The following is a 26076-nucleotide window of genomic DNA, read 5'->3' on the forward strand; positions in this document are numbered from 1 at the left end:
TTTCCTACCTTCTGACCTTGTAAAGAACATTTACACCATCAAAGACTTTTATGGAAATGTTATCATGCACACACTCTTGGGCCAGGTTTGAAGAAGAGACACACAGAGACACAAGCATGCAGTCCCTCCCTCACGCACACATATGCAAAATCTCTCTCTCTCACACACACACACACCCAACATAGAGACAAAGAAATGGACGCCGTACACATACTCACTTCCCATACACACTCTATACTCCCAGGTCCAGGCACCAATACGTCCAGAGAGGCAATCAGCCGCCATACCCAGGAGATGGTTCCCTTCCCTCTGTGGTGGAGACAAGCAGGTCACCGCAGCAGCAGAGCAGCCCACCAGCTCAGACCCCAACCAGACGGCCAGCTCCTCCTCCCGGCCCCCTTTAATTTTCCTCTCCAATCAATGTTAGGTCCAATCCTGCATTTCTAATGAAATCTTTTATGATGGAGAACTTATCAAAAGAAAACCTTTTGGTAAGGAAATGGAAATGTAAACTCCTTCTCAAGACGGTAATGTAGAGAAACGCACGCAATTTTTTCTCTCTTGAGGTCCCAGGGTTTCCCTCGAATCTTCCATGGAGTAGCAGGCACTGATGAGTGCAACATCAACAGCACCTCTGTTTACAACATGGCAGGGGTGGAGGCATGGATGGAATACTTAGAATCCCTTTTTGCTCACCTACACAAAAAAGGAGTGGAGAAAAATAAACCAGGAGAAATCTGCATCATTTCCTTATACAGAAAAAAAAGTGCGCTAACATAATAATTTCTAATCAGCCAGCTATCATGAATAAACTATGAACCCAACTGAAACGAGTCACAGAAGATCTTTGAAATCTAGGATGTAGAAACTGCTATGAAGTTTTTCAGTGGAACTACTCAAGATATACACTGAATTGAAAACATTACATTGTTTTTTTCACTTAGTTGCAGGAAAGGGAACATCTACACAGTACTTGGGTTTAATAATGTAATCCTGAAAACAACTTGTTCTTATTAATCAGTCCAAATCCCCACAAATTGGTGACCAACATGCGGCTAGGGAAAAACCACCACATGTCAATTAAGTGGTTGTTTGACAATATCTAAACTATAGTAGTGATTTTGCCTGCTTTTTCTCTTTGGCACAAGCCTGAAGAAGAACATATGGACTAAACATTGATTTGGGGGATTTAAATTATTAAATTAGAGTCAAATAGCTTACTGCATAAACACATACATCAGAAATATGTGCTTGCATGCAAGTGCTAAAGCCACAGTTAAAATCAGAAGATACATGAGCGGGATAATGAAAACATGTAAAGACTGTATATACAACTGAAGAAGCTGGAACCTCAAAAGAGTTTTGTATTTTTTTTTTATGTATGTAAAAGATTGGGGAAGAGTTAAAAGGCCCTGATGAGCTAATCAAGGGAAGCAACTACTGAATAGGCTTGCAGCTATTCTGATATATTAGCAGGAGCCATGGGGAGCATGTGCAATGTAACTCTTGCATTTATGTACATAACAATGTGCATTTATCTTTCTGTATGTGGGCACTGTAGAGAAATTTCAGGGTAAATTTAATGTGCACTCCACTCTAGGCTTTGTTAAAAAGGACGTGATAAATATTGTATAAACGCATACTTGTGCCTCGTGCCTTATAGCCACATTACATGAGATTTCTCACTTATAAATTGAAGCAGATTGTTTCATATATTTTTATATTTATGAGAATGAATCATTTTTAGAAAGCTACTAATATTCACAGTAGAAGCACCTGTAGACTAAATGGTAAATGGACTGGCACTTACATAGTCCCGTTCTACTGAGTCGAGCACTCAAAGCACTTTCTACAAGCCTGGTTCACCCAATCAGACACACATTCATGCAATGCTTTTATCTATGCTTAAGTGCTTTCTAACATTCACACACACACTCACACTCTGATTGAGGGCAGCTCAGGATACCAAGGATACTTGGGCACGCAGACTGGAAGATTCAGGGCTCAATCCAGCGACCTTCAGGTGGGTAGATGCTGTAAAACACAGCACACTGACAAAAACTGAGGTTTAATTGCCATATTGATAATTTGATAGTAGTCTGAACTCCATTGAATATGGTTGGAGACCTGAGTCTGGAACAAGGTTCAGAGTCCTTATCAGATTACATTAGTTGAATTTTATTTAAATGGAGAAGGAAAGTGGGTGAGGTAAATGTATAATTCAGACATGCCTTTCTTTCTTTTTTTAGTTCTACTGCTCAAAAGGAAAAGCTGACCCCGATATTACAACCTCTGATGTAGAGCTAGATATATTGAGTCTTCTACATTCACCAATTCTCTGATAATAGGGATATTCGACCACGCTGACACAGTCAGTGTTACAAATCTTTCTATTGTTGGAAAATTGTTTTGATGACTAAAGAGGAGCTTGGGTTGCCTTTCCTCTATTTCTGTTGACCTCTGTGCTCCCCCACAGTGAAGAGTTATAGAGCAACAGCTGGAGGACGAGCTGCTGGAGGAGCCAACACACTCATCTTGAGCTCCAGTGTTTAACATCAGAATAAAGATTTTCACCAACATTTCTTATTATTCAGTTCTGCCATTGCACAAGTTGAATAAGAACTCTGAAAATCTGCCACTATTGCAGATGTGAGGTGTGTGATCACGTTGCAGCATTGAGCAACATTAACAAAGACTGGTCAATAAATTAACATTAGCAAATGTTGCGTTTGTTAATGTTGCATTCAGCAACAACGCAATGACAAACAAATATTGGTTTTGGTTAGAAAGGTCTTTATTTGAACACCTTTTTAGCCAAATGTCTACTTTTATTTTACAGAAACAGAATCAGTTATTACATATTTTATAATTTTTAGATGATCACTAAAATTTCCTAAATGAACATACCTGATTTTCTAAAGTCATTATAAAGAGGGCAGAGAGTCCTTTTAAAGCTGTACAGATATGTTATCCCACAATAATGGGCAAATATCTCTAGGTATCCATCTGGCTCTTTCCTTTGTTCGCTTGGCTGTTTAACTTTCATTGGAAGTAACATTATTGGAACCATAAATGAAAAACTAAATGAAATAAATGATACTTTTAAATAATGATACTATTACACATCTAAAATAGATTTTAGTGAGAGGATAAATTTGAATACAAGCCGCCCCAAATTTTCAGATGATAATGTAAAGCTAACTCTAACTGGACTGAATTTCATGTATTTGTTTATTTATTTATACATCCATTTACTTTTCTTACCACTTAAATTCCCTTTATGCCTTATGCTTTCAACATTTATTGCAGTTTCTGGTAAGTTTAGAACATTTTTGAGGTTCATTAGGCCTGTCATGTTCAAGGACACTTCAACATCCAGACTGGATCAGACCATGACTTCCAGATTAAAAGCCTGTGTCCTCCTGAGACATAGCTACTTATTAATGATATAAGGTGTCACGGAAATCATTATTAGTTTACTCAGTACATTCTTTTCATTTCCTCGTGATGGACAAATTACTAATATGTGCACATGATATGAAAGTAATGTTAACCTGTTTCTGCTCTCAAAGCAAAAGAGACTAAGAAGAGATAAGTAATGTCATGACAGTGTAATATCATAAATTAGGATTATCGGTTGTTTTGTTTATGTTGGGCAGGATATTTTTTTCGATAGGGCAATTTGGGGCTGGATAATACAATGGGCATTCTATGTGCTCAGGAGCCAACCACAGCTGGGGGCTCATCCAAAAGTCAAATACATTTTTTAATAAAACAACAACAACAACAACAACAACAACAAAACAATTTTAAAAGGGAGGGGTTTTTTTCTCACTTACTTAAAAATTACTAGGAAGCTACAGGTTAGCTGTAGCAGCTAACAGGACATAGAAAATGGCTTAGCTAACCCTGATGACCTGTAAATGAGGAGCTAGGCTGCCCTCACCAGTGCAAGGTCTTCTGCAGCTCACCAGGGAATACTTTTTGCCCAACTATTTTATTTATTTGTTTTTGACAAAGAAAACTTGTATGTATTCATTTTCTGTAAGTGGACACATCCTAAGACCATGCTTTTTCTAGAGAAAAGCTGCCTGAACTCTTGCATGAATTATTATTTTAACACTCATCCTGTGTGAACAATTGCAACAGATACTGTAGAGGGAAGTGGTACTGGCAAGTGACGCTGGGTGAGGAAGCAGAGAGGGGGAGTGTGTGTAGACATACTGTTATGCTGTTATGACCATTTCTATTTCATATGAGGTCATTTAAATATTTTGGTGCACTGTGATGGTTACATTCTTCAGTGAAGTACAGTGCACTCTATGTAAAACTATTCTGTGTACAGTATATTCCGGTGTGATTTGAGTAATTGTTGAAGGAAAAAAACCTGAGGAAAAGCTTTTCAATCCCCTAAATCTCCCTCCCTGGTATAGTTGTAATGCTAACCTAAATATATATATATATATATATATATATATATATATATATATATATATATATATATATATATACATATATATATATATATATATATATATATATATACATATATATATATATATATATATATATATATACATATATATATATATATATATATATACATATATATATAATTGTTTTTGGTTTTTTTGCTCATTTACTGCCTTTTTTATTATGTCAGCAAAATTTTCCAAACTAGCTACTTGCTTCAAGCTCAAAATTAAACCAGTATATTTAAACTGAAATACGTAAGTCTCGGTGAACTACAGTAAACAGACGGCAGGTGCATCACTCCCACACCTGCTCCGTAAGTACAGTACCTTTAGCCGCAGGACAGGCTCTTTGTTTGCTTTGTTGTGACGGTAACGCGCCTGCGTGCCAGCGCACTTTATTACACAGGTGAGCTCATCGAGCTGTGCTAACAAGAGGAAGGGCAGAGAGCAGGTGAGGCCGAGCCTTATCGCCAATACCGAAAGTAACAGTATTACGAGGATTCTTCTTTTTGTCGTTATAGTCACCGCAATGCCGACCGTATGTTAGCCGTTTGGTGGGTTTTTTAAAGGTTTTTAAAGTTAAAAGACTTTCTCGAAAAAAAACTTCATCCAGTTTGTCTCGCTTATACCAGCAGCGCGCTTTGTATTTTGTTTTTTAGTATTAGAAATTAATGCTAAAACATTCAACGGATTTTCCCTGTGAAGGTGGTGTTTTTCAAATCTCTTTAACGGACTAAATATCCTTTTTCCTCACCTGTAAAAGGACGAAATGACGGCCACGAAAGACATGGAGGATTTTTTCAAAACGGTAAACATGACACAGCTTTGAGCTACGCTGCTCTTTCTGAGACTCAACCTAACATAGCTCAAATTTCACATGTACAATATTTCAAAGGCAATACTTAATACAATAGTTAACTGTCATAGACTGTGTAATTACATTTAAAGGTGTAATTTCTGGCAGTGGTTGTCTGATAAACGTGTGTTCATTTTGCTAGAAATGTGTTAGCCTCACAAAAGCAAAGTATCATGTGTGCTGTCAGACCAGTTCCCACCACCATACCCCATATAATATTTTCATGTTGTGTGTTCCAAGCTGTGTAACAGTAGTGTTTGCATCCATGCATGTGTAGGTGGGGGAGGTGAGAGGCCTCATTGAAAAAATCTCCTGTCAAGCAGAGGATGTGGAGAGAAGACAAGCTGCCATCCTCGCGTTTCCGAGTCAAGACAAGAGTAAGTGCTGATTTTTATTTTTATTTTTCAAAAAGAAGCAAGGACAAAAGTGAATTCTTCATTGTTATGCCGAAGCTTTCAAACTATCTCAAATTCTCCTTGTCACACAACAGCAACCAGAAACACACACAACGAAGAGGCTAAACAGCCTTTGACAAACACACCTGCAGCTGTTTGTACAGCAACAGACTTGGTAAATGTTACACAGATCAACATGCTTAGGAAGTTTAGATATAGCTTCAAAATCTGCATATATACACACACACACATATATATACACCCACAGATGGAGATAATAACAGTGTAGCGTGCAAAAGGTCACTAGGTACCTTAAATTAAACCGTCTCCAGCTTGTGGTGGTATTCTTTACACACTATTATTAAGAAATGACTTGTTGTGCTTATAGCAGCAGTGCATTTTGTAGTTTATATTTGAGTAGACAATATTAATACTCAAAAATGCAATTTCACTTCACTCTAAGATGCTCTTTTCATTCGTACTCATGTTACTGATCCAGTGCCAGTTCCCCAGCTCTTTCTTCTTAGTACCACTTACCTTTTATTTAACTTTTTTTTTAACATTTTCTTGTCCTATCCCAATTATTTGAGACATAAAATGAGTAAAGTTTATTTTAAATTGTACATTTTCTGTTATGAATAAAATATGAGTTTATTAGATTTGCTGATCAATGCATTCTGTTTTTATTCACATTTTGCACAACATACCAACTGTTTTTAAAAATGCAGATATAATATGAACATCACAAAAGCACTATATATAAAACTTAATCCTTTTTGACACCCGTGGTGTCTGTCTGTGGTGATATTCACCACACACAGTAGTTATTTCCTCTGTGGGGTGAACTTGTTTTGTTCTTCACAGGAAACAAAGATGAGCTGGAGTTGCTGAACAGTGAGACCAAGAAGAATGCTAAGTTAATCAAAGCAAAGCTAAAATGTAGGTGGACACAATTTTTTTGTAAAGCACTGCAAAATTAGCTTTTATGCAGTGTAAGTTTTTGTCATGCTTTAGTGTAGTTAGATAAAATTAATCATTTTTTTGATATGGATATTGCATATTTAGCTGTGTTGTTATTGTTTAATATAATGAAATGGGGAGGATCAGTGCAGCTGAGTTCCTCATACAGTGGGAATACTTTGTAACACAGGATTTGACTTGTAAATGTGTAAAAAGGAAGTGTGGTGTAGCCCACTCAACATGCCTTTCGCAAACAAGCTGACAATAACACTGAGCTCTTTACTGTAACTGCAGAAAAGGACTGTGACATAGCAGACTTTGTTTAGTTTTCACTTGGTCCTGTATTCATGTTAGATCGGATTGTTTTTCAGCAATGCAGAAGCCTGGGGATGAGACCGGAGCTACAGTAGCCCAACGTATTAGGAATACCCAGGTGTGCAAGTAGTTTTATTTCCTGCCATAAACCAGGTGCAAAATGATTGTCTGACACTCCTTTGCAGTCTCAAACACGCCCGACAAAATTACTCCTGACAGAGGTCTCTTTATTGACATTTGAATTGATTCACTTCATTCTCTGGCTCTCTTTCAACAGCACTCGTACTTGACTCGGTGGTTTGCTGAAGTCATGAAGGGTTACCATGAGGCACAAATTTCCTTCAGAGAAAAATGCAAGGCAAAAATTCAGAGACAGCTGGAGATTGGTAAGTTGCCAAATCTAAAAGGGAGCACTTGTCCCTCCTCACCCTCAGGTCAGGTTGTGTGAATGGATTTTATTTCATACACCAGTCCATACTGCATTGTATGGAGGGCGCTTCTGCCAATGCTTTACTAGCAGGAAAACCTACACTAGTGTAAGTCACTGTGAGGGTGTTTGCATAGTAGCAGCACTTTGGATAATAAGCTGGTGTCATTTTGGAGCAGCAATTTACAGTCTACAGTTTATGGTCAGCGCTGTATTGTAAATAAGTGTCAGGTTCATTGTTCTTTCTCATGACTCACTGCTTCACAGTATTATAACCAGCTTTTTATTATACATCATGTTTACAGTTTTCTTTTTCTCCTTTTGTAGTCTGAAGTTATTTTATACATTTAAACAGTAAAGCAAACTGTCCTTTCAATTCCTGTTAAAAACAGTGCTGCCTTACAGTTTACATGCACTCACAAACTACCTTATTAGATACACTTTATTATTATCTAATAAAGAGATTGGACTAACTTTCACCTTAATTCTTCATGGCATAGATTGAACAAGGTGCTGGAAACATTCCTCAGAGATTTTGTTTCATATTGACATGATGGCAGAACCCAGTATGACAGCAAGGTGTGTACTGGACAAGCTGGTCGACTGGTCCATTTCATGCCCTGCCTCTCCAAACTTGCATTGAGCTGCAGGGGGAGATATTTCATTTCACATTAACATGAAATTAATACAGCAAAGCGTTTAAGCACACTTTACTAACACATTTGGATGTAAATAGATATTAGCCACCTAGCTTAAATGAACTTCATACCTTCTGTGGTCGCTAGTGACTTCTTGGCTTTAAATATATTTTCTCCTCTCCTCTGCACGCATGTCCATTTCACGCTTCTGAGAGACAAAGCGTGAAATAGACATGGTGGATCGACCTGTCTGTAGCACTCTTTGCTGTGATATCGGGTTATATAGCATCACACAGTTGATGCAGATTTGTCTGAACCGTTGCTACAAGGCAAGACAGATCCACCTTTTCGCCTAGTTTACCCCAAATTCTGACCCTACCTACAATCGTAATGTTGCAGCAGGAATGGAGGCTCATTAGATCAGACAATGTTTATCTTATTTTCTGTTGACCATTTTTGGTGAGTCCATGTGAATGTAGACTCAGTTTCCTGTGATAGGAGTGGTACCCACTGTTTTGTTTTTTGTTGTTTGTTTGTTTTTTTGCTGCTAGCCCATCACATTCAAGGTTCTATGTTTTCTACATGCAGAGATGTTCTTCTGCATGCCTTGGTTGTAATGAGAATGATAATTTGAGTTACTATTGCGTTCCTATCAGCTTGAAGCAGTCTGGCCATTCGCCTCTGTCCTCAGGTATCAACAAGGCATTTTTGCCCAGAAAACTCATGGGGTATTTTTTTGGCCTATTCCCTAAAAACCCTAGAGATGGCTGTGTGGGAAAATCTCAGTAGATCAACAGTTTCAGACTAGCCAGTGTGAAACCAACAAACATGTTACATTCAAAGTCATTTAAATCACCTTTTTTCACATTCTGATGCTCAAACTTCAACAGGTCACTTTGTCCATGTCTGCATGTCTAAATGCATGCACTGCGTTGCCATGTGATTGGCTGAATAAAGAGTTATGTTAAAAAGATGTTGAATAGGTGTACCTATAAAAGTGGCAAGTATGCTATGATAATTGCCAGTATGTTAATGCCATTAAATTTGATTTTTTTTTTTCCTCAAATCTACAATTAATGTTGTACTAAGCAGCTGGCAGGGTGAAAGTCTGTTTAATAAGCACTCATACATGCGGTTCCCCATGATAACATCTAGAATAGTTACAGGGTGCAGTGTATCTGTGAAAACTGCTTTTAAGTGTAGTACTTAAGCAGTCTTGCTCCACAGTACGATACACTGTAATTTAAATGTACAGTAGTACGTTTAGTAAACAGACTAATGTATATCATTATAGCAGTAAGTAGAAGTTGAGGTGTAATTGCGCCATCCTGTGGTGACTATCTAACTGGCATCCTTGGTAGCACAAAATAAGTCTTGGTCTTTGTTGTTATTTATTTAGTTGTTGTTCAATAAATTAAGTTCCACAAACATGATGAAACTTATTTAGTATCTTTTGTTACTTTCAGTGAATAAAAGCACTACAGATAAAGAGTTGGAGGAGATGTTGGAACGTGACAATCTTGCCATCTTCATATCTGACGTGAGTGGAATTTAACATCTTTTTTTTGGGTCACTCAGATATGCAGTTTCTGTAAGTTTGAAGCCATTTATATGATAATTCAAACACAGCTTGAGCATTTTCTCTTTCGCAGATCACCTCTGACAGTCAGATTTCCAGCCAGGCTCTGACTGAGATTGAACTTCGCCATCAGGAAATCCTCTGCCTCGAGTCCAGCATTAAAGAGCTGCACGAGATATTTGTTGACACTGCCATGCTGCTGGAACTCCAGGTAAAACAAGCTACCTCGCCTGGGAATGTTTAATGAAGATTAATGTAACATATTCGTGAATGACATTGATTATGTTTTTTTCTTCTCCCAGGGCGAGTTAATCAACAACATAGAAAGAAATGTCACAACTGCTGCAGAGTATGTAGACAGATCAAAAGAAGAAACAAGCAGAGCAGTGGACTACAAGAAGAATCCTTATAAGATAACATTTCGGCCGAACTTCTTGAAGTCCCTCAAGAAAAATAGTGCCCCTGATCCTGTGTGAACAGTGACTACACCAAATGTCCTGGTGTGCATTGAAGTCAGTTTTATCTGATTTATGTTGCCTGTGTGCCCCTCAGGCTCCTTTCTAAAGGATTTTGATGACGCTGTTGTTTTAATGAAAAGAATTCATTAGATAATAGTAAAAGCATTCTGTGGACAAGGCAGCAGCTTCCTACCACCTTCAGTCAGTGTATTTAGATTCCCAGTCCTCAGGGTTTAGGTTTTAGAAATGGCAAAACAGCCCCTTTTATGTTTTCCTTCAGTCTCTTATTTAGCCAGTAGGTGTCATGACAACACTACAGTGTTCCTTCTCTCTTTGCTGCCCTTTAAAACTACAGTGCTGCATATTGTGTTGTTTTGTTTTTTTAATGTTTGTTTTTTAATGGTTTAATATAACACTGTTTTAAACTGCGAAAAAATGTCTGTAAACTGACCACGCCGATCTCAAAATAAACCTGTGAGGAATTGTGCGGTACTTAATTCATGGGTCTTTTATTATGATAGCACAAATGAAAGAGGGGAAGGGACTGCTTTGATGATTGAAGGCAGAACACAGGCAAAATCATATTTATAATGTAAGTGAAGGTCAACTTTAAGTTGATTTGGTTCAGCTAAAAAGCTATATGTTGTTTTTAGTGCGCACAATGGCGATCCATATTATGGGCAATAGTAGCAGAAACATTCATTCAGAAACATTTGGATGACTGATTAGAAGGTTAGGATTTCAAGCTTCCCTGTACCGCAATGTTAAGCACTCAGGGCTGAGTCCTCTTTAGCAGCACTCCATACTCTGACCTCAGCTTGCTAACAAGATGAGAATGTGCGACAATCAAAAAGAATGTTACTGTGGTGTAACTTTGTGAAAAAAACAAAGGCTTGTATTAGAATGCTGTCGCAGGCCTGAAGAATTTCTCCTCACATAAAATCACTTCAAGGGGACAACTAAACAGTCTGGATGTACTTGCAGGAAGATGACAAAGTGTCTTATGCTATTAAGCCATGAAAACTTGTACAGGGATGAACCATTCTTCCAAAGGATGTCTCGGTTGGGGTTTAGCCAAAATGACAGTTCAACATCTTCCTGTGGTGCTGCACTGTGTGGAGATTTAGTGATGGGGGAAGCCAGAAGATGATGTATGATGATGTCACTGTCATACTCACCGAACAGTTCAGCAAGCTTGTGTAAACTGAGGCATTGTCATCCTAGAAGACACTGCTCCCATCAGGATAGAAATATTTTATCACACAAAAAAGGCACTCGGAATAAATTTGCATTAATTTTCAGTAACACTTTGTCAAAAGGGACAAGTCCACCAAAAACCTTCAGAAAAATCTGGAAATGTCTGCATTTATGTTTCTCCCAATGACTGCAGTCACTTGTCTGTACTGACTCTTACCTGGGCCTTAAGTGCAATAGGTACCTGTTTAAAATTATTGCGTGTGCACGTTTTTCAGTGAGATCTGACCGGAGTGGAGGATGAGCAAGCATATTCCTGCATTATGGGAGTGCTGCCAGGTTGAACCCATTGACTTATCCGTTAGGCTGTGTTTCTCGCTCTCTTCCCTCCTCCTCCCCTCGCTACAGCTGGATAAGATTTCACAGCACCTTTAGCACTTTGCTGAAAGCTCGGATTTTCAAACAGGGAGGGAAGAAGGATGGGAGATAAGGATGACGATGTAATTTAAAGACACAAAAAGAGAAAAGAGGCGCAAGAAGATAAGGAAGACAATGAAACTGATACAGCACTACATAAAAAGATGGTTTCTTTATTGGTTGTGCCAGGTTGGCGAGGGCCCACAAAATAGGGCTTGGCCACAAAGGACTGAGTGGTGTGTGATGACATCAAATGTTAGGCCCTGCATTTTTGCTTTGAAAGGTCATCCCTGTGTTTGTCATTTAAGCAAACAGTAAGCTAATGTGCTGAAAGTGGCCCGTCTCCAAAAGAACCATTAAACGTTTCCCCAGTTGGAATGGACAACAAGGATCTACTAATAGATTAGAGGAAAAGGTTGAAGGTGGGTAACAGTCTCTTTTTCTGCCTCCGCAAGGAGTCTGGCTTATTTCTTTGCTTTGCCCTGGGCAGCTACAGCCTCCATGGCCTTCTTTACAGTTTCCTCATCACCGAGGAAAGACATGGGCTTAATGGGCTTCAGGTTGGCATCCAACTCATACACAATTGGGATTCCTGTGGGAAGGTTCAGCTCCATGATGGCTGCATCAGACATACCTGGTGATGCAAGCAGACAGAGCAGATGGAGACATGCGGAGATCAGCATCAGGGGGCTGTAACTGATACAATACACTGTACCGTAAGTCTGTCAGAATCCCAGCAACATAGACAGGACTATGTTGGACAACAGAAAAAAAAAAAGTAAAGCATGTTTTCTTTATATCTCAGTGTATTTTAAGTTCCCTCAGGTCTGCCTCTGTCTCTCAACACTGGACCTGCCACTCCTATCTGACATTTACTATTGCCCTTGAAGCTCTTTAAAACCCTTATCCGTCTCTGGGCTGCTCCTTGAAAAAGTACAACCTTTCTACATAAAGGTCGTGACTGTAATGGGAACCAAGCTCATGACCCTCTACCCTGTCCCTGAGATCTGGTGTGAGCCTCTGCTGCTATTTATAGACAATGCAATCCACAACTCTTGTCTGTATGTGTGTAAAGTCTGTGTAAATGTGTGACACTGGCTATTCAGGTCAACTTTTTGCAGAAGTCTTTGGCTATCATGAAAGAATTTCACTGTTAAGTGTTTTGCAATGTCATTTTTTAAGTCACTCTATCTACTGTGTCCAACCTTCTCATTCTTTTCTTTTTGTAAGCTTTGTCCACAGTGCTTACCCTCTAAGTGCTTGACAATGCCACGGAGGCTGTTCCCATGGGCAGCAATGATAACATTCTTCCCAGCTTTGATTTCAGGAACAATGACTTCATTCCAGAAAGGCAGAGCGCGGGCAATGGTATCTTTAAGTGACTCACATGTGGGCAGCTCACCAGGCTTCAAGCCTTTGTAACGCCGAGACTGGAGGCAAAAACAACACCGCAAAGTACAAAAGCTTAATAACTGACAGCACTCTCAAGCAAATTCTGGAGCTCTTTAAGCTTAGAAATGATTAAGCTACTTTGCATTTGTCTCACCTCGCTGATGATTTTGTGATAAGGGTGGTCCTTATCCATGGGTGGAGGTGGGATGTCAAAGGAACGACGCCAGATCTTCACCTGCTCTTCACCGTGCTTTTCAGCCGTCTCTGCCTTGTTGAGTCCAGTGAGGCCTCCGTAGTGGCGCTCATTCAGACGCCAGGTACGAATCACAGGCAGCCACATCTGGTCTGTGCCCTCCATGATGGTCCACAGGGTCTTGATGGCACGTTTCAGCACAGAGGTGTAGCACACATCAAACTTCATGCCTGCCTCCTTGATAGCCTGGGCACCACGCTTGGCCTCCTCCACTCCCTTTTCACTGAGGTCAGCATCGAACCAGCCACAGAAGCGGTTCTCTTGGTTCCAGGCGCTCTCGCCATGGCGGACAATAACCAAACGATGGGCGGCAGCCATGCTTAATACTGTTTCCCTAGATTTTTACTTAAACCAGACACAGAGCCCTCAGCCCTCCTAAGTTGTGGACACTCACACACACTCTGGCTGACCAACAGTAAGCCCAAGGCAGCATACCACACCCTTTTTATAGCAACCTGGATCATGGCAATGCGTAGCAGACAGGCCTTCTTTACTTTCCCCCTGTGAGAGGCCTTTGTACTCTGATGGACACACTGGGAGGACCAATAGAGCCAGGCGTCTATCCTGGGATATGTGGTGTCTGGGAAGGCCAGAGGTCAGATACTGATCCAGAATAGCAACATGACTTTTAAACTGACATCTGTGCAAGAAAAGTGTAATGATCAGAGTTGGAACCTCATGCTCAGATGAAGAATTTCGTCACTCTTCAACTCACTGCACAGTGAAGATTTTGTATGTTTAGTAAATATTTGTCCACAGGGCATTTGTTGTGTGGGCATAACAGTGACTATACGACTCATGCAGGTCCTCTCTGTTCCACTATGGCTGGAGAAATTCCATTTTCAGTGTGTCACTAAACAGCTGCGTACAGTAGCTGCCAGTGCCAGCAGAAAAAACAAAAAAACTATGCGGCTGACTACTGGTGCTAGATTTACTCTTACTTCTATAAGCAACAATTATTTATTATCATAAAGAAGGTGTTAACTAAAGAACAAGATAAAGGTTCATAAACAATAAAAGGAGTGTGCAAAAGTCTGTCAGAAGTGCCTATCTTGGTGCAACATAAAGACATTATCAAGTCAGTGTAAAATCTGAAATCAGGGTAATATATAAGGTGTTATTTCAATTTATCACCTCTAGGAGCTGCTCTAGTATCATATAGATTATGTTTACCATTGTATTACATGAAACTTGTTTTTATGAGATAAAAACACCACATAAAAAAACCTTTGTGAATTACAGTTAGAATATTTTAGGGGTATGTTGAAAACAAAATGAGTTACAAATCCAATAATCCACTTTTCTCCATATGATAGAAAATTGTCACCATCTCTGCTGCATGCTTTGATTAAAACTTAATCACTTTGTATCCTTAGTCTTAAATAGAAAAAGGCCTGGCGCTCCACCAAAGTGAACCTATGACATATGCTACTGAGACAAATAATCACATATCACACAAAAATTTTTATTATTTTAAATTAAATTAAAAGCTGGGAAGAGAAAATACACTGACAGACAAAGAGCTGACAAAGCAGGGGCACTGAGCTGCAGAGCTTACAGGAAAAGTAGATGCCTTGTGTCCTGAACAATCAAATTTATGATCCAGAGGAAATACAATAATCCAAAAATAGAAAATTAATGGAACTCCAGGCATGACGCCAACCTGCATCATGTGATCATGACATTGAGTTTTTCTTCTATACGGAGTATAAACTAATGAGAAGGATTGTGACAAGGAAGAAGAAAAGTCACTATTTTTTCATTTTTATGGCTAGTACAAGATGTTTAACAGAGAATGATGGGTAGTCTTTCAACTCAAATTCTCTGTGTGCTGCCTACCATCAAAAAACTGTCTGGCAAGTCTTGCAGAACAGGAAGTTAAGTTGGAAAATAAATATAACATAAATACTTGCATTTATCAAATAGACAATTGGTTATTATGTTAATTTAAGTTGTCTGGTGGTGGCTGGATAGATGGATGGATGGTATTTTTGGCCCTCTGGTGGTCAAACTGGACTAATGCATCTTATTAGTTTATTTCACCAAGACAGCAGATGTTATCATGCATCACAAAATTGTTGCTCTTGTCAGAAGTATGATGCTGGCATCATTTTTTGTAAAATGCTAGCAATGTTGACTGCAATAATACTGTCGTCTTCACATGTAGGCCGAGCTTTTATGTTAGTCAGCATCGTGGAGGCAAGAAGTACCAACCTGGAAATTAGCGCTGTAAGTGATTTAATGTGTTTGGGAAGAGAAGTTAATGATCTACTTTCTCTGTTTTATTTCCCCAGGTCCTGTAAGCGCCTTGTCTGCCAGAAATCGCCCCGATGCAGACTGTCATACTGCTGTTACGGTGGGAAAAAAGTGTACACAAGGGAGTTTGTGTGATCACAACTGTTACGATGACTCAGCCAGCAGCGCAGCCTATGCAGCTCCCACAGAAGCCCCCCCACCTCCCACCACCTGCCTCCTTTTTCTTTGGGCACAGCACTGCCTATAGGCACTAGAGGCATTTGCTGCAAAGGCAAAGTACACCAGCCATACATGCTGTAGAGCTTTCCCCATATACAACAATAGACAATTACACAAAACTGCACAATTCATGCTGCAAAACACTGCAATGCACTTCATTTATTCATAAAGCTGGAAAGAAAATGAATCTTTGAACGGAAACTCTTTACTTCACAAATGCGGGGACACGCGCGCACACACACACACACACACACACACACACACACACACACACACACACACACACACACACACACACACACACACACACACACACACATGCCATGCCATATGTAGCAGTATGGATATGTTTTCTTCTGTTTCAAATCATGAGGGCAACACAATTTGTAACTGGTCACTGAATATTTTAAATATCTAGTGTCGCTGTTATGGACAATATGATGCTCTTGAGAATATTTGTTCTATATATATATAGCAGAGGAGGTATTTGGGTGAACACACAATTTTCAACTTCTGCAGAAAAAGAAATCACAGTAAATATTCTTTAACTAAAGGATCAAAAAAGAGTATAAAACACACCCTGCATGTAAAAATTAATAACCTTTAACAGCAAACAGTTGAGAAACCTGTTGAGAAAAATGAAAATCAATTATGATATTTTTGCAAGCTTTGCTATACTGCACCACACATGTTGTATTTATTTATAGTTCAGACACTGTTTTAGCTGCACATTAACCCACTCTAAGTCATGCCTTTAATAGTGTTATGCTATCTGTTTGGGTGGGATTTTTATCATTGCAGGTGTTTTGAGGCCATGGCTGTAGTTCTGCTCCCCACCACACGGAGAGATGCTGTGTCATGATTGTAAAATGAGGACACCCCAGCCCCACCCTCACCCTTTTTTCTGCAGTGAGTGAGAAGACAGAAAATGTGTTTGAGTGATGTTTTGTCATTTTTACAACATAAAATTACTATAAAAACTGTACAGTTTCTTAAAAAGATCAGGTTATGTGTTTAAAACTGGCCATGTGATAGACTTTTTTAAAGTTTTGCTGTAGTCTTAAAAATTATTGTAAAAAGCTGTTTTTATATTCTAGTTTATTTAGAAACTGTTTTTCTTCCTCTCTGCTTTTAACCCTCGCTCATTTCCCTCCTCCATGTATTCCCATGGCTCGTATCTTTCTCATTTCTTGCCATTGCAGTGTAAACCTATCAAGCCTTCATTGTCAGAGGGTGCAGAAAGTGCTTGCGTCAGCCCCCACCATCCAGCTATAAAAGCGCAGGCTGCTGCAGCAGCAAGCAGTCAAGACTTAAACCCAAGCCCTTCGTACACCTCCACACGCACACATACAGCAAGAGGAGAGGAAGAGCAACATTTCCTCCCAACACTCAACCATGAGTAGCATCGGATATGACCCTTACTACTCCACCTCATCATACAGACGCTATTTTGCTGAGCCTCCTGCACGTGTGGTGGTGACTAGAGGGAGGACCCTCTCTGGCTTCTCTACTCATGCATCCCCACTGTCTTCCTCCCGTCTGCAGTACTCCTCTCCTGGCCGTGTGCTCTACTCTTCTTCCTCACCAGCCTCTTCCCTGGAGCTGGAACTCAGCCAAGCGGCCCAGATCAGCTCCGAGTTCCGAGCTGTACGCACACAAGAGCGCAGCCAGCTGCAGGACCTTAATGACCGTTTTGCCGGTTTCATCGAGAGAGTGCGTGAGCTGGAGCAGCAGAACCGTGCCTTGGAGGCAGAACTGCTGCTGCTGAGGCAAAGGCACTCTGAGCCGTCCCGCCTGAGAGCACTGTATGAGCAAGAGGCCCGGTCCCTGAGAGCAGCTGTGGATGAAGCTAGGGCAGAACAACAGGCTGTCCTAAGTCAGAGAGAGAGGCTGGAGCAAACCCTGAGTGCTCTGCAGGGTCGATATGAGCAGGAGGTGTTGGCTCGTGAAGAAGCTGAGGGCAAGCTGATGGAGGCTCGTCGGGAGGCTGACGAGGTTACCTTAGCAAAGGCTGAGCTGGAGAAAAGTGTGGAAATCCTGCTGGACGAGCTGGCCTTCCTCAAGAGGATTCATGAGGGTGAAGTGGTTGAACTTCAGGCCCAAGTCCAGCTGGGTGTGCAGGTGGCTGTGGAATCTGAGGCTGCCGCTCCGGACCTCTCTGGGGCTCTCAGGGATATCCGGTCCCAGTATGAAAGGCTGGCTGCCAGGAACATGCAGGCAGCTGAGGAGTGGTTCAGAAGCAAGGTAGGCTCCCTGACTGAAACTGTGGCCCAGCACACTGATGCTGTGAGAAGCTCCAAGGACGAAGCAGGAGAGTACCGACGTCAGCTACAAGCCCGCATACTGGAAATCGATGCATGCAGAGGCCTCAATGAATCCCTGGAAAAACAGCTGCATGACATGGAGGAGAAACAGAGTGCAGAGATAGCAGCTATGCAGGTCTGTAAATGTGGTCCAGATCTTTGAAGTGTGTTACTTAAGGTTTTCATTTGATCCTGCAGTATGTTATTTCCCTTTGTCTCATTGTATAAAATAACACTTAACTTTGATTTTTATTTAGGATACCATTGCAGAACTGGAGAGTGAGCTGAGGGGCACTAAACAGGAAATGGCACGCTACCTGAAGGAGTACCAGGACCTTCTGAATGTCAAGATGGCTCTGGACATCGAGATTGCTGCATACAGGTAATAGGTGAAACAGGGAGTGAGTCTGATAAATGATAAAGGGTTTCTTTTTAGCGTTGCAAAATTATATAGAAACTCCTATTTAGAGGCACCTAGGAAATGCATGAAACTGATGTTTTTGGATTTGTATCAGAGTCAGTGAAGGGTTTTTTTGCATTTAATGTCTGAGACATGCAGGGGCGTAATTTCCAGGGGGGTTAGGGGGGTTATGACTCCCCAATAATCAGACCCAACCAATATAAAGCCCCAATAAAATTATGAATTATCTTGCATAAATAGGCTGTTGATTTTCTTTACTCATTTCAGGTATTACCAGCAAAATAGTTTAATCATCTCGGAATTTACCCAGATTTATTTATTTATTTAGGCAGAGATCCTGACCCCCCCAATGTTCAGCACAAAGTTACACCGAAGGAGACATCAATCATGTAGACATGTTAGATGGTACTGAGGAATTCAGGTGTCTCTATTGTATTTCACAGCAAAATATATTTTAAAGAAATATCTCATTTAAATTAAACAATTTATCTTTAACACTGATTCCAACAAATTGTACTTGAATTAAATGTAAAAGTAGTAAGAAAAGGGCCATCAAAGGGGAAACAAAAGTGGAAAATGACTTCATTGTTGGCTTTACTACGAAATGCCTCTTTAGAGCATAGTGAAGCTATATGTGCTTCATTTTATGCACGTCATCTCAGACAATATAATTCTAAGAGTAAATAAATGGCCACTTACTGTTACATATAAGACCCATGCTTTTAACTGATCTCCCATCCTTTCTTTTCATTGTTTTACGCAGGAAGCTCCTGGAAGGGGAGGAGTCTCGCTTCAGTGTAGGTATGGCCGGGGGAGTGTCCCCGTTGTACAGCCACAGTTTGTCAGCGCCCTCTTTCGCTAGGCCCGTCTTCTCCAGCCTGAGCTCTGGCACCTCCTACCTGATGACCTCACGCCTGCTCAGCTCCAGTGTCAGCACCACTGAAGGCATCATCTCTGCCAGCCACGCCCAGCAAGCAGAGGCCAGCCCACCTGGTGAGGAGGAGGTGGAAGAGGAGGAAAAGGAGGAAGAGGAAGCTAAGGAAGAAGAGGTGGGAGAAGAAACAGAGGAGAAAAAGGATGAAGAGGAAGAGGAAGGTGAGGAGGAGGGTGAGAAAGAAGATGAAGCTAAGGAAGTAGAGGAAGAGGATAAGGAAGAAGGCGAGGGTTGGTTTAACTTGCTCAGTCATGTTCTATCAGTCAAATAAATATCAATTATTAATGTCATGGTAACTAAATTGTCATCTCTTGATTCAGGTGGTGATGAAGAGGAGCAAAAGGAAGATGCAGCAGAAGCTGCAGAAGATGAAGGAGAGAAAGAGGGAAAAGATGAAGGGGAGGAAACTGAAGCACAAGAGGAGGCAAAAGCAGAAGGAGCTGATGACAAAGAAGATGATACAAAAGATGAAGCACAAGAGCAGGAGGAAGTTCAAAAGAGTGAGGAGAAAGAAGATAAAGCTGATGACAAAGACGTGAAAGCTGTTCCGAAAAAAGATGACAAAGCCGAAGCAAAAAAGGAGAAAGATGAAGAGAAAGCTGCCCAACCTGAGCCAGCTGAAGAGAAGAGCACAAAGGATAAAAAGTAAACCGTTATGGTCAAGACTGTCCACAAAAAAATGCAGCTTAAAGACAGGTAGAGGCAACAGTGCTGTCCTCTTAGATCTGCTTGTTGACATGGTGCTCAATAACACAGTCCAACAGCCATTTAAAGCAACAAATCAAGGTTAAATGCTTACCAGTGTTCCGCATAGCCCATAAAGGTCTTGTTGCACAGTTCTGAGTGAATGTAATAGTGTATGTGTGTGAGAGTTCTGGTGGGTAAATAAATTATTCTTAAAGCCGTGCATCTCACTGATTTTGAGCCCTGATTTAAAGATTATGCTGACATGAATACAGATTTATGATATAGTCCTCATAAGCACTTGGAAATGTAGAGACATGTGTTGATTTATTATTTCCTCAGCAGGCAGAGAGGTGAGCAGCCCAATCACTTACCGCACTCACACTGACAAATACAGACATTTAGTGTCACAACACTGCCTCTAAGATAATTGCTATCCTGCTGTGTTATAAACACTGTCACAAAAGATCCTGCTGTAGTTCAAGATTGATTTTGAACATCAAAGAATGTGGCTTAAAAACCATAATCTTCATCTTACAAATAAAAAACTGTTTAGTAGTAAAATCAGTTTAAAACTTTCATCTTCTATACTGTCTGAAATCACTTGCTGCTCACCATATACTGGGTTACAGAGCAAGTTTGTAACTTTTGAATGCTGCCTGGATTTATAGTGAGTATCTAAACTCACTGTGTAGTTTACTCAAAGTATCACACATTGCCTCTTTAAGAATAACATCCAATGATAGTCACTAGCCTAGTCCTTCAAAGATCTGAGATCATTATGCATTGGAATGAAGGGAAGATGACAAATGGATATGAGGAAGAAAAGAAGCATCAAGGGCTGCAAAGTATTCATCTTTATTAAGCTAAGGTAATATGCTCAGTATGTTATGTATTTATCAGAAATATGACAGAAATATATGTTGGCATTTACACATAGCTAAATTTCATCTACCACATTACAACTGTGTAACAGCAATGAAGAACTGAAAAGAAAATCATCCCAATAATATCAAAAACGTGTTCCTCGTGTCACCAATTACCTTAAAGTATTGTGAGCTAATTGAATTCCCTATACAAGGAATTGAGAGTAGTGAAGTTCAGAGCATTAAAAGGCATGTTTTCAGACTATAACAAAAATATTTTTGGTCTTTATGGATAGTTACCACCTTCACCTGCTGATTCATTTGAATTGTGATTTAAGGGGTGGAGTTTGCTGACACAGGCTGCTGTTGTTGGTAGACTGGGAGTCACTGAACTGGAAATGTCGCCAATGTTTGTGATGTGAGTGCCTTGTAGGGCATTTTAGGTTTATTAGCATTGATTACTACCATTGATTAGCAGTAGGAGTGACAAAAGTACTGACTTTCTTTATTTAAGTAGAAGTACAGATGCCTTTACTCCAGTAAAAGTTGTAGTACTGAAGCAACTTTTTTACTCAAGTAAAAGCAAAAAAGCACAGGCTCTGAATTTACTCAGAGTAACAATGTAAAAAGTAGCTACACAATTCTACTAGCCATTTTTGTACAAAGGTAACTGAACCTTGTGCTATATTAATATAATCAGTGTTGGGAAGGTTACTTTTAAAATGTATTCCACTACAGATTACAGAATACATGCCACAAAATGTATTTTGTAACGTATTCCGTTACGTTACTCAATGAGAGTAACGTATTCTGAATACTTTGGATTACTTAATATATTATCATGCTGTTTACAACTACATGAATGTGATTTATTACTATTACTGAAGGTCCACGGCTCCGAACCATAGTAAAGGGACCTCTGGCTAAAACGTCGGTTCCGTGTCGGGCGTTGAAAAGGCTGCTCCAACGAAACTTATTGTTTCAGAGGAAAACACGAACACAGTGTACAGTCGAGTCTTAATAGCTTACTTACAACTGGGCTCGTCAGGCACTCTTCTTGGCTGCAGTGGTTATCATTATATTTACATGCTTCCAGCTCCCGTTTCTGCTCGATGACAACTCGTAGTTTTCCACTCTCCTTTTTCTCCCTCCTCGCGCTCACAGACACATAACGTGTATGGCAGTCCATTCTCCCTGCAGCACGGACTACACTGCCCATGAGGCTACATTCTTTAGGGCTATGCCTGTAGCATTCTGCCTATTAGCTTAGCACAACAACAACAACAAAAAGGCGCTCTCTCACCCAGGAAACACACAGTCGCAGAGAGAGTGTCACCCTGTAACCATGGCAACAGTAACGCTGCCGCCTGGAGCAACAGAACATAGCTGTCAAACAAAACCCAAACAGTCCTGACCCGCGACAATATGAAACAGGAAAATACCGCCGTGTAATCCATTTATTTCAACAAAGTAACTGTATTCTAAATACCACCTTTTTAAACGGTAACTGTAACGGAATACAGTTACTCATATTTTGTATTTTAAATACGTAACGGCGGTACATGTATTCCGTTACTCCCCAACACTAAATATAATAATAAGTAAATATTAGTATATGAGAATATAGAAATTATTAACATTTTAACATTCTAATTTCAATCAAACTGCTGTGTTTGAATCTATTATACAGGGCACATGCAGTGAAGGAAAATTTTTAAAAAATAGCTATTTTCTGTCACCTACGTTGCAGACGAGGACTTTCCCTCCACACCAATGTTCCCTCTAATTTTTCATGTGTCTGAGCGAACACACAAACTCCCTGAGCGATCCCTTGGACCACTGTGAGCGACATCAGACGTGTGCACTGTGGTCACGCCAGCATCTAATCCATCCAAGTTACATGGTTTATTAAAATAATCAAGTTACAGCAATTACATTTATGTTAGACTACTTTTAAACTGCTTTAGCCCACTTACAATGAAAATGTAAAAAAAAAAATCTAGCCATTGGCCTGTGTAGTATGTTAACACTATTGGAAGTAAAAATAATTTGAACTCCAATTTCGAAAACACAACTTTCTTTCTTTTTTTTTTTTTTAAATAAAGCTCTGACTTGTATTATGAGTATGAGTCTGTGGTCTGGGAGAGAGTCCTGTAACTCTCTGTCTGCAAAATACAGTATATAATGACCAATGCTGGGCAATTAATCATATAGTTACTCCTCAAAAAAGTAACTCAGTTTGGCAAACAAAGTTTTTTGCAGCTATTTTTTTTAAATGCAGCCAATGCATTTTTAAATAAACATTTCAAACTATTTACAGAACAATCAGCTGTTCTGCATCAAATTTGATGCCACACAAATTATTTGTGCCACTCCAAAAAATTTCTGTCCACTATGAGATAAAGGAGAACAACAGCCTGATACCTGCAGGCCTGACAACAGGAGATGTATCACTCCTGTAACACCTGTAACATTCAGCAGTCGCCTCATTGTTCTGACACACACAACAAAACTATTGACTACACTACACACTAACTACACAAGATTTGCGCTAAACGTCTCAAATCTCTCACATCTCAAAATACGCCGGCACTCCTAAAACTTCCCCCCGTTTCTTAACAACTAGATGCCACGTTGCCATACCATTTTTTGATTGGTCGACATGGTACTTTTTTTGGACGAATAGGAAAGAGAGAGGGGGGTGGGGGTTTGTTTTTGCTCACAGGTGGAGAGCGCTTTCGAGCCTTTTTTCTTATAAAACGCAGTTTTTACCGTTTCTTCCCGCAGTAAATATAAACAACGACAGTATTCAGGAAGAAAACCAAACATTGCATAATTTTTTTTATCACAACTCTGGTTTTACGTGGCCTATCAACACAATTTGAAAACTGGTATAAAGTCCACACTTTTTCCGTCAATTGTTCGTCTGTCCTGCTCACATCTTCAATGGTTGTCCACGTTGTCATTAACGTGGCTTCACTCCACATCAGCCACGCCGCTTTGCTAGCTAAAACTCCAGTGTCGGCACATAAGGACGCTGTCATAGCCTGTCAACGACGTTGATTGGCTGCGTATATACGTGAATGTGAATCGCATTATTGGCTGGACTATGGGATAAAGTGGCATCGTTCTAATCCCATACGGGAGCAGCCAGTCACTTACTGACTAACACTGAAAAACAGAATTGTTAAAGTATTAATTTTAATTTCAATTCAGGTTAGATTTTTTTTTTGTGCGCAACGCAGATTTTCTGTGCGCAGAGACCGTGCCAGCAGTGCGCAATTGCGCACGTGCGCAGCTTAGAGGGAACATTGCTCCACACCTAAACAGTAAAACAAGTCAGGGGTTAAAGTGGGATTCAGCAGGTCGGGAAACCCCGTGTAGTGATCTGTGTACTGGATCAGCATGGGGAAAATAATCACAACTCACAATAATTTCTAATATAAGCTTCAGTAGATATTCTTGGTGTACATGATGTAAACAGATGACCTGTTGCTCTTTGTGGATTTATGCAACTGAACTGGCTGATGTCCATCCCCTACAGTGACACTACTTTGTTTATACTGTCTTTACACTAGACCAGGGGTGCCCAATCCCAGTCCTCGAGAGCTACCGTCCTGCAGCTTTTAGATGGATCCTTGTTCCGACACACCTGAATCAAATGAATGGCTTGTTATCAGGCATTTGCCAAACTTGATGGCATGCTGAAGAGGCAATCAAACCATTTGATTCAGCTGTGTTGGAGTAGGGCTGCATCTAAAAGCTGCAGGACAGTAGCTCTCGAGGACTGGGATTGGGCACCCCTGCACTAGACTGTATAAAGTTGGAAGTCAGTGAATGAATCTAAACATCATCAGCTTAAATGCAAAATTCATCTTTGCTTCGCTTGATGTAACCTCCCTTCAGGCTTCCTCCTCTTCTGTAGTGCTAGCCAGATTCTGAAGTACCGCAAACACAACTTAATATAAATATAATATAATAAAAACACTACACGAAAGTGCAGATATTTGTTTAAAAATGTAGGGAAATATAGTTAAAAGTTGTCAGAAAAATAAATACTCATGTAAAAGTTCATATACCTGAAAATTCTACTTAAGCACAGTAAAGAAGTATTTGTACGTCGTTACTTCCCACCTCTGATTAGCAGGTATTGTGTGTATGCATCCATCTTTTATATACAGTCTATAGCCATACTATAGTCTATAAGCGCAGCAGCCTTGGGCTCTGAGCAAGTAAAGGGATGCTTAGATGCTTAAAAGTGACGCTTCTCACTTTTAAGACATACATTTATTTTAATTTAAACACCACACAGCCAAAGTTTACTGATAAAGAAAGAGAGGAATGGAGGCCAGAGAAACGAGCTTCCATGACTAGGGATGGGTATTGATAAGATTTTCACGATTCTGATTCCATTTTCGATTCTGTTTAACGATTCGATTCTTTATCGATTCTCTTATCGATTCTTATTTTTTTAAAAAGAGAACACTAAGGTCGATAAGCTTAGAACTTTGTTTTATATCTTCTCTTTGAACAAGATAGAAATTTAGGAGTAACATGGCCTTACAAACACAACAGTGAGATCTTAAGAGATCCACAGCCTATGGCTTTTCAATGGGGTGTCACAGGGACCCCGGGAAAAAAAAATTGTAAATGTAACATAATAAAATAAATATTCTTCTGTAGCAATAACAAAGTATAACACAAATTATTCTGTAGCAATTACACAAGAATATCCAGTAAAGACCCTGCCTACAATTAAACACATTCACTTACCGAAAATCGGGGGCATCTGCTGTGGCAAATGCCTTTAACCACAAACTTAGTCACTGCTCGGTGACATTTGTCTATCCTGGCCTGAAAGGAGACGCTACCGGTAGACTGCAGCGAGAAATGCCAGCACCTGAGCCAGCCAGACTCTGTCTGTCTCTCTCATCATGGTCACCTAAATACAACGCACAGTAACGGCAGGTTTTGTAATAAGGCAGATCGCGCTAACATAATATGCACTGTTAGTTGATTATTTACCTGCCGCAT

The 26076-nt window shown here is 40.0% G+C and overlaps 3 protein-coding genes across 4 annotated transcripts; 2 read left to right on the top strand and 1 right to left on the bottom strand.

Annotated features, from left to right (window-relative positions):
* Positions 1-5244: 5244 nt before the first annotated feature.
* LOC134631727 (syntaxin-2-like) lies at positions 5245-10121 on the top strand. The gene is made up of 8 exons (XM_065471480.1): positions 5245-5283; positions 5609-5708; positions 6591-6665; positions 7058-7119; positions 7279-7387; positions 9533-9606; positions 9719-9856; positions 9948-10121. The coding sequence occupies exons 1-8, from the start codon at positions 5245-5247 to the stop codon at positions 10119-10121; spliced, it is 771 nt and encodes a 256-aa protein (XP_065327552.1).
* Positions 10122-12178: 2057 nt separating this feature from the next.
* Positions 12179-13677, bottom strand: pgam2 (phosphoglycerate mutase 2 (muscle)). The gene is made up of 3 exons (XM_063480810.1): positions 13261-13677; positions 12964-13144; positions 12179-12348 (listed from the first exon to the last, which is right to left on the bottom strand). Exons 1-3 carry the CDS (start codon positions 13675-13677, stop codon positions 12179-12181), a joined length of 768 nt encoding a protein of 255 aa, XP_063336880.1.
* Positions 13678-17149: 3472 nt separating this feature from the next.
* nefla (neurofilament light chain a) lies at positions 17150-20400 on the top strand. Of its 2 annotated transcripts, none has more exons than XM_063480811.1 (4): positions 17150-18273; positions 18395-18519; positions 19322-19722; positions 19813-20400. In XM_063480811.1, exons 1-4 carry the CDS (start codon positions 17230-17232, stop codon positions 20139-20141), a joined length of 1899 nt encoding a protein of 632 aa, XP_063336881.1. In that variant the 5' UTR covers positions 17150-17229; the 3' UTR covers positions 20142-20400. The 2 variants fall into 2 exon arrangements, with proteins under 2 accessions (XP_063336881.1, XP_063336882.1); XM_063480812.1 differs by having other exon boundaries at positions 19322-19716.
* The last annotated feature ends 5676 nt before the right edge of the window (positions 20401-26076 follow it).

Source organism: Pelmatolapia mariae, linkage group LG7 (genome assembly GCF_036321145.2).
Source record: "Pelmatolapia mariae isolate MD_Pm_ZW linkage group LG7, Pm_UMD_F_2, whole genome shotgun sequence".
Taxonomy (NCBI): Eukaryota; Metazoa; Chordata; class Actinopteri; order Cichliformes; family Cichlidae; genus Pelmatolapia; species Pelmatolapia mariae.

What these genes read in the sequence shown, in the direction of transcription:
- LOC134631727 (XM_065471480.1), top strand. Translation starts at nt 5,245, where the DNA reads ATGACGGCCACGAAAGACATGGAGGATTTTTTCAAAACG. An exon ending in TGGAGGATTTTTTCAAAACG is followed by an intron (nt 5,284 to 5,608) that starts GTAAACATGACA and finishes ATGCATGTGTAG; the next exon opens with GTGGGGGAGGTGAGAGGCCT. An exon ending in TCAGAGACAGCTGGAGATTG is followed by an intron (nt 7,388 to 9,532) that starts GTAAGTTGCCAA and finishes TGTTACTTTCAG; the next exon opens with TGAATAAAAGCACTACAGAT.
- pgam2 (XM_063480810.1), bottom strand. Translation starts at nt 13,677, where the DNA reads ATGGCTGCCGCCCATCGTTTGGTTATTGTCCGCCATGGCGAGAGCGCC. An exon ending in ATCACAAAATCATCAGCGAG is followed by an intron (nt 13,145 to 13,260) that starts GTGAGACAAATG and finishes TTTTGCCTCCAG; the next exon opens with TCTCGGCGTTACAAAGGCTT. An exon ending in CATTGTCAAGCACTTAGAGG is followed by an intron (nt 12,349 to 12,963) that starts GTAAGCACTGTG and finishes TTGCATCACCAG; the next exon opens with GTATGTCTGATGCAGCCATC.
- nefla (XM_063480811.1), top strand. Translation starts at nt 17,230, where the DNA reads ATGAGTAGCATCGGATATGACCCTTACTACTCCACCTCATCATACAGA. An exon ending in CAGAGATAGCAGCTATGCAG is followed by an intron (nt 18,274 to 18,394) that starts GTCTGTAAATGT and finishes ATTTTTATTTAG; the next exon opens with GATACCATTGCAGAACTGGA. An exon ending in GGATAAGGAAGAAGGCGAGG is followed by an intron (nt 19,723 to 19,812) that starts GTTGGTTTAACT and finishes CTCTTGATTCAG; the next exon opens with GTGGTGATGAAGAGGAGCAA.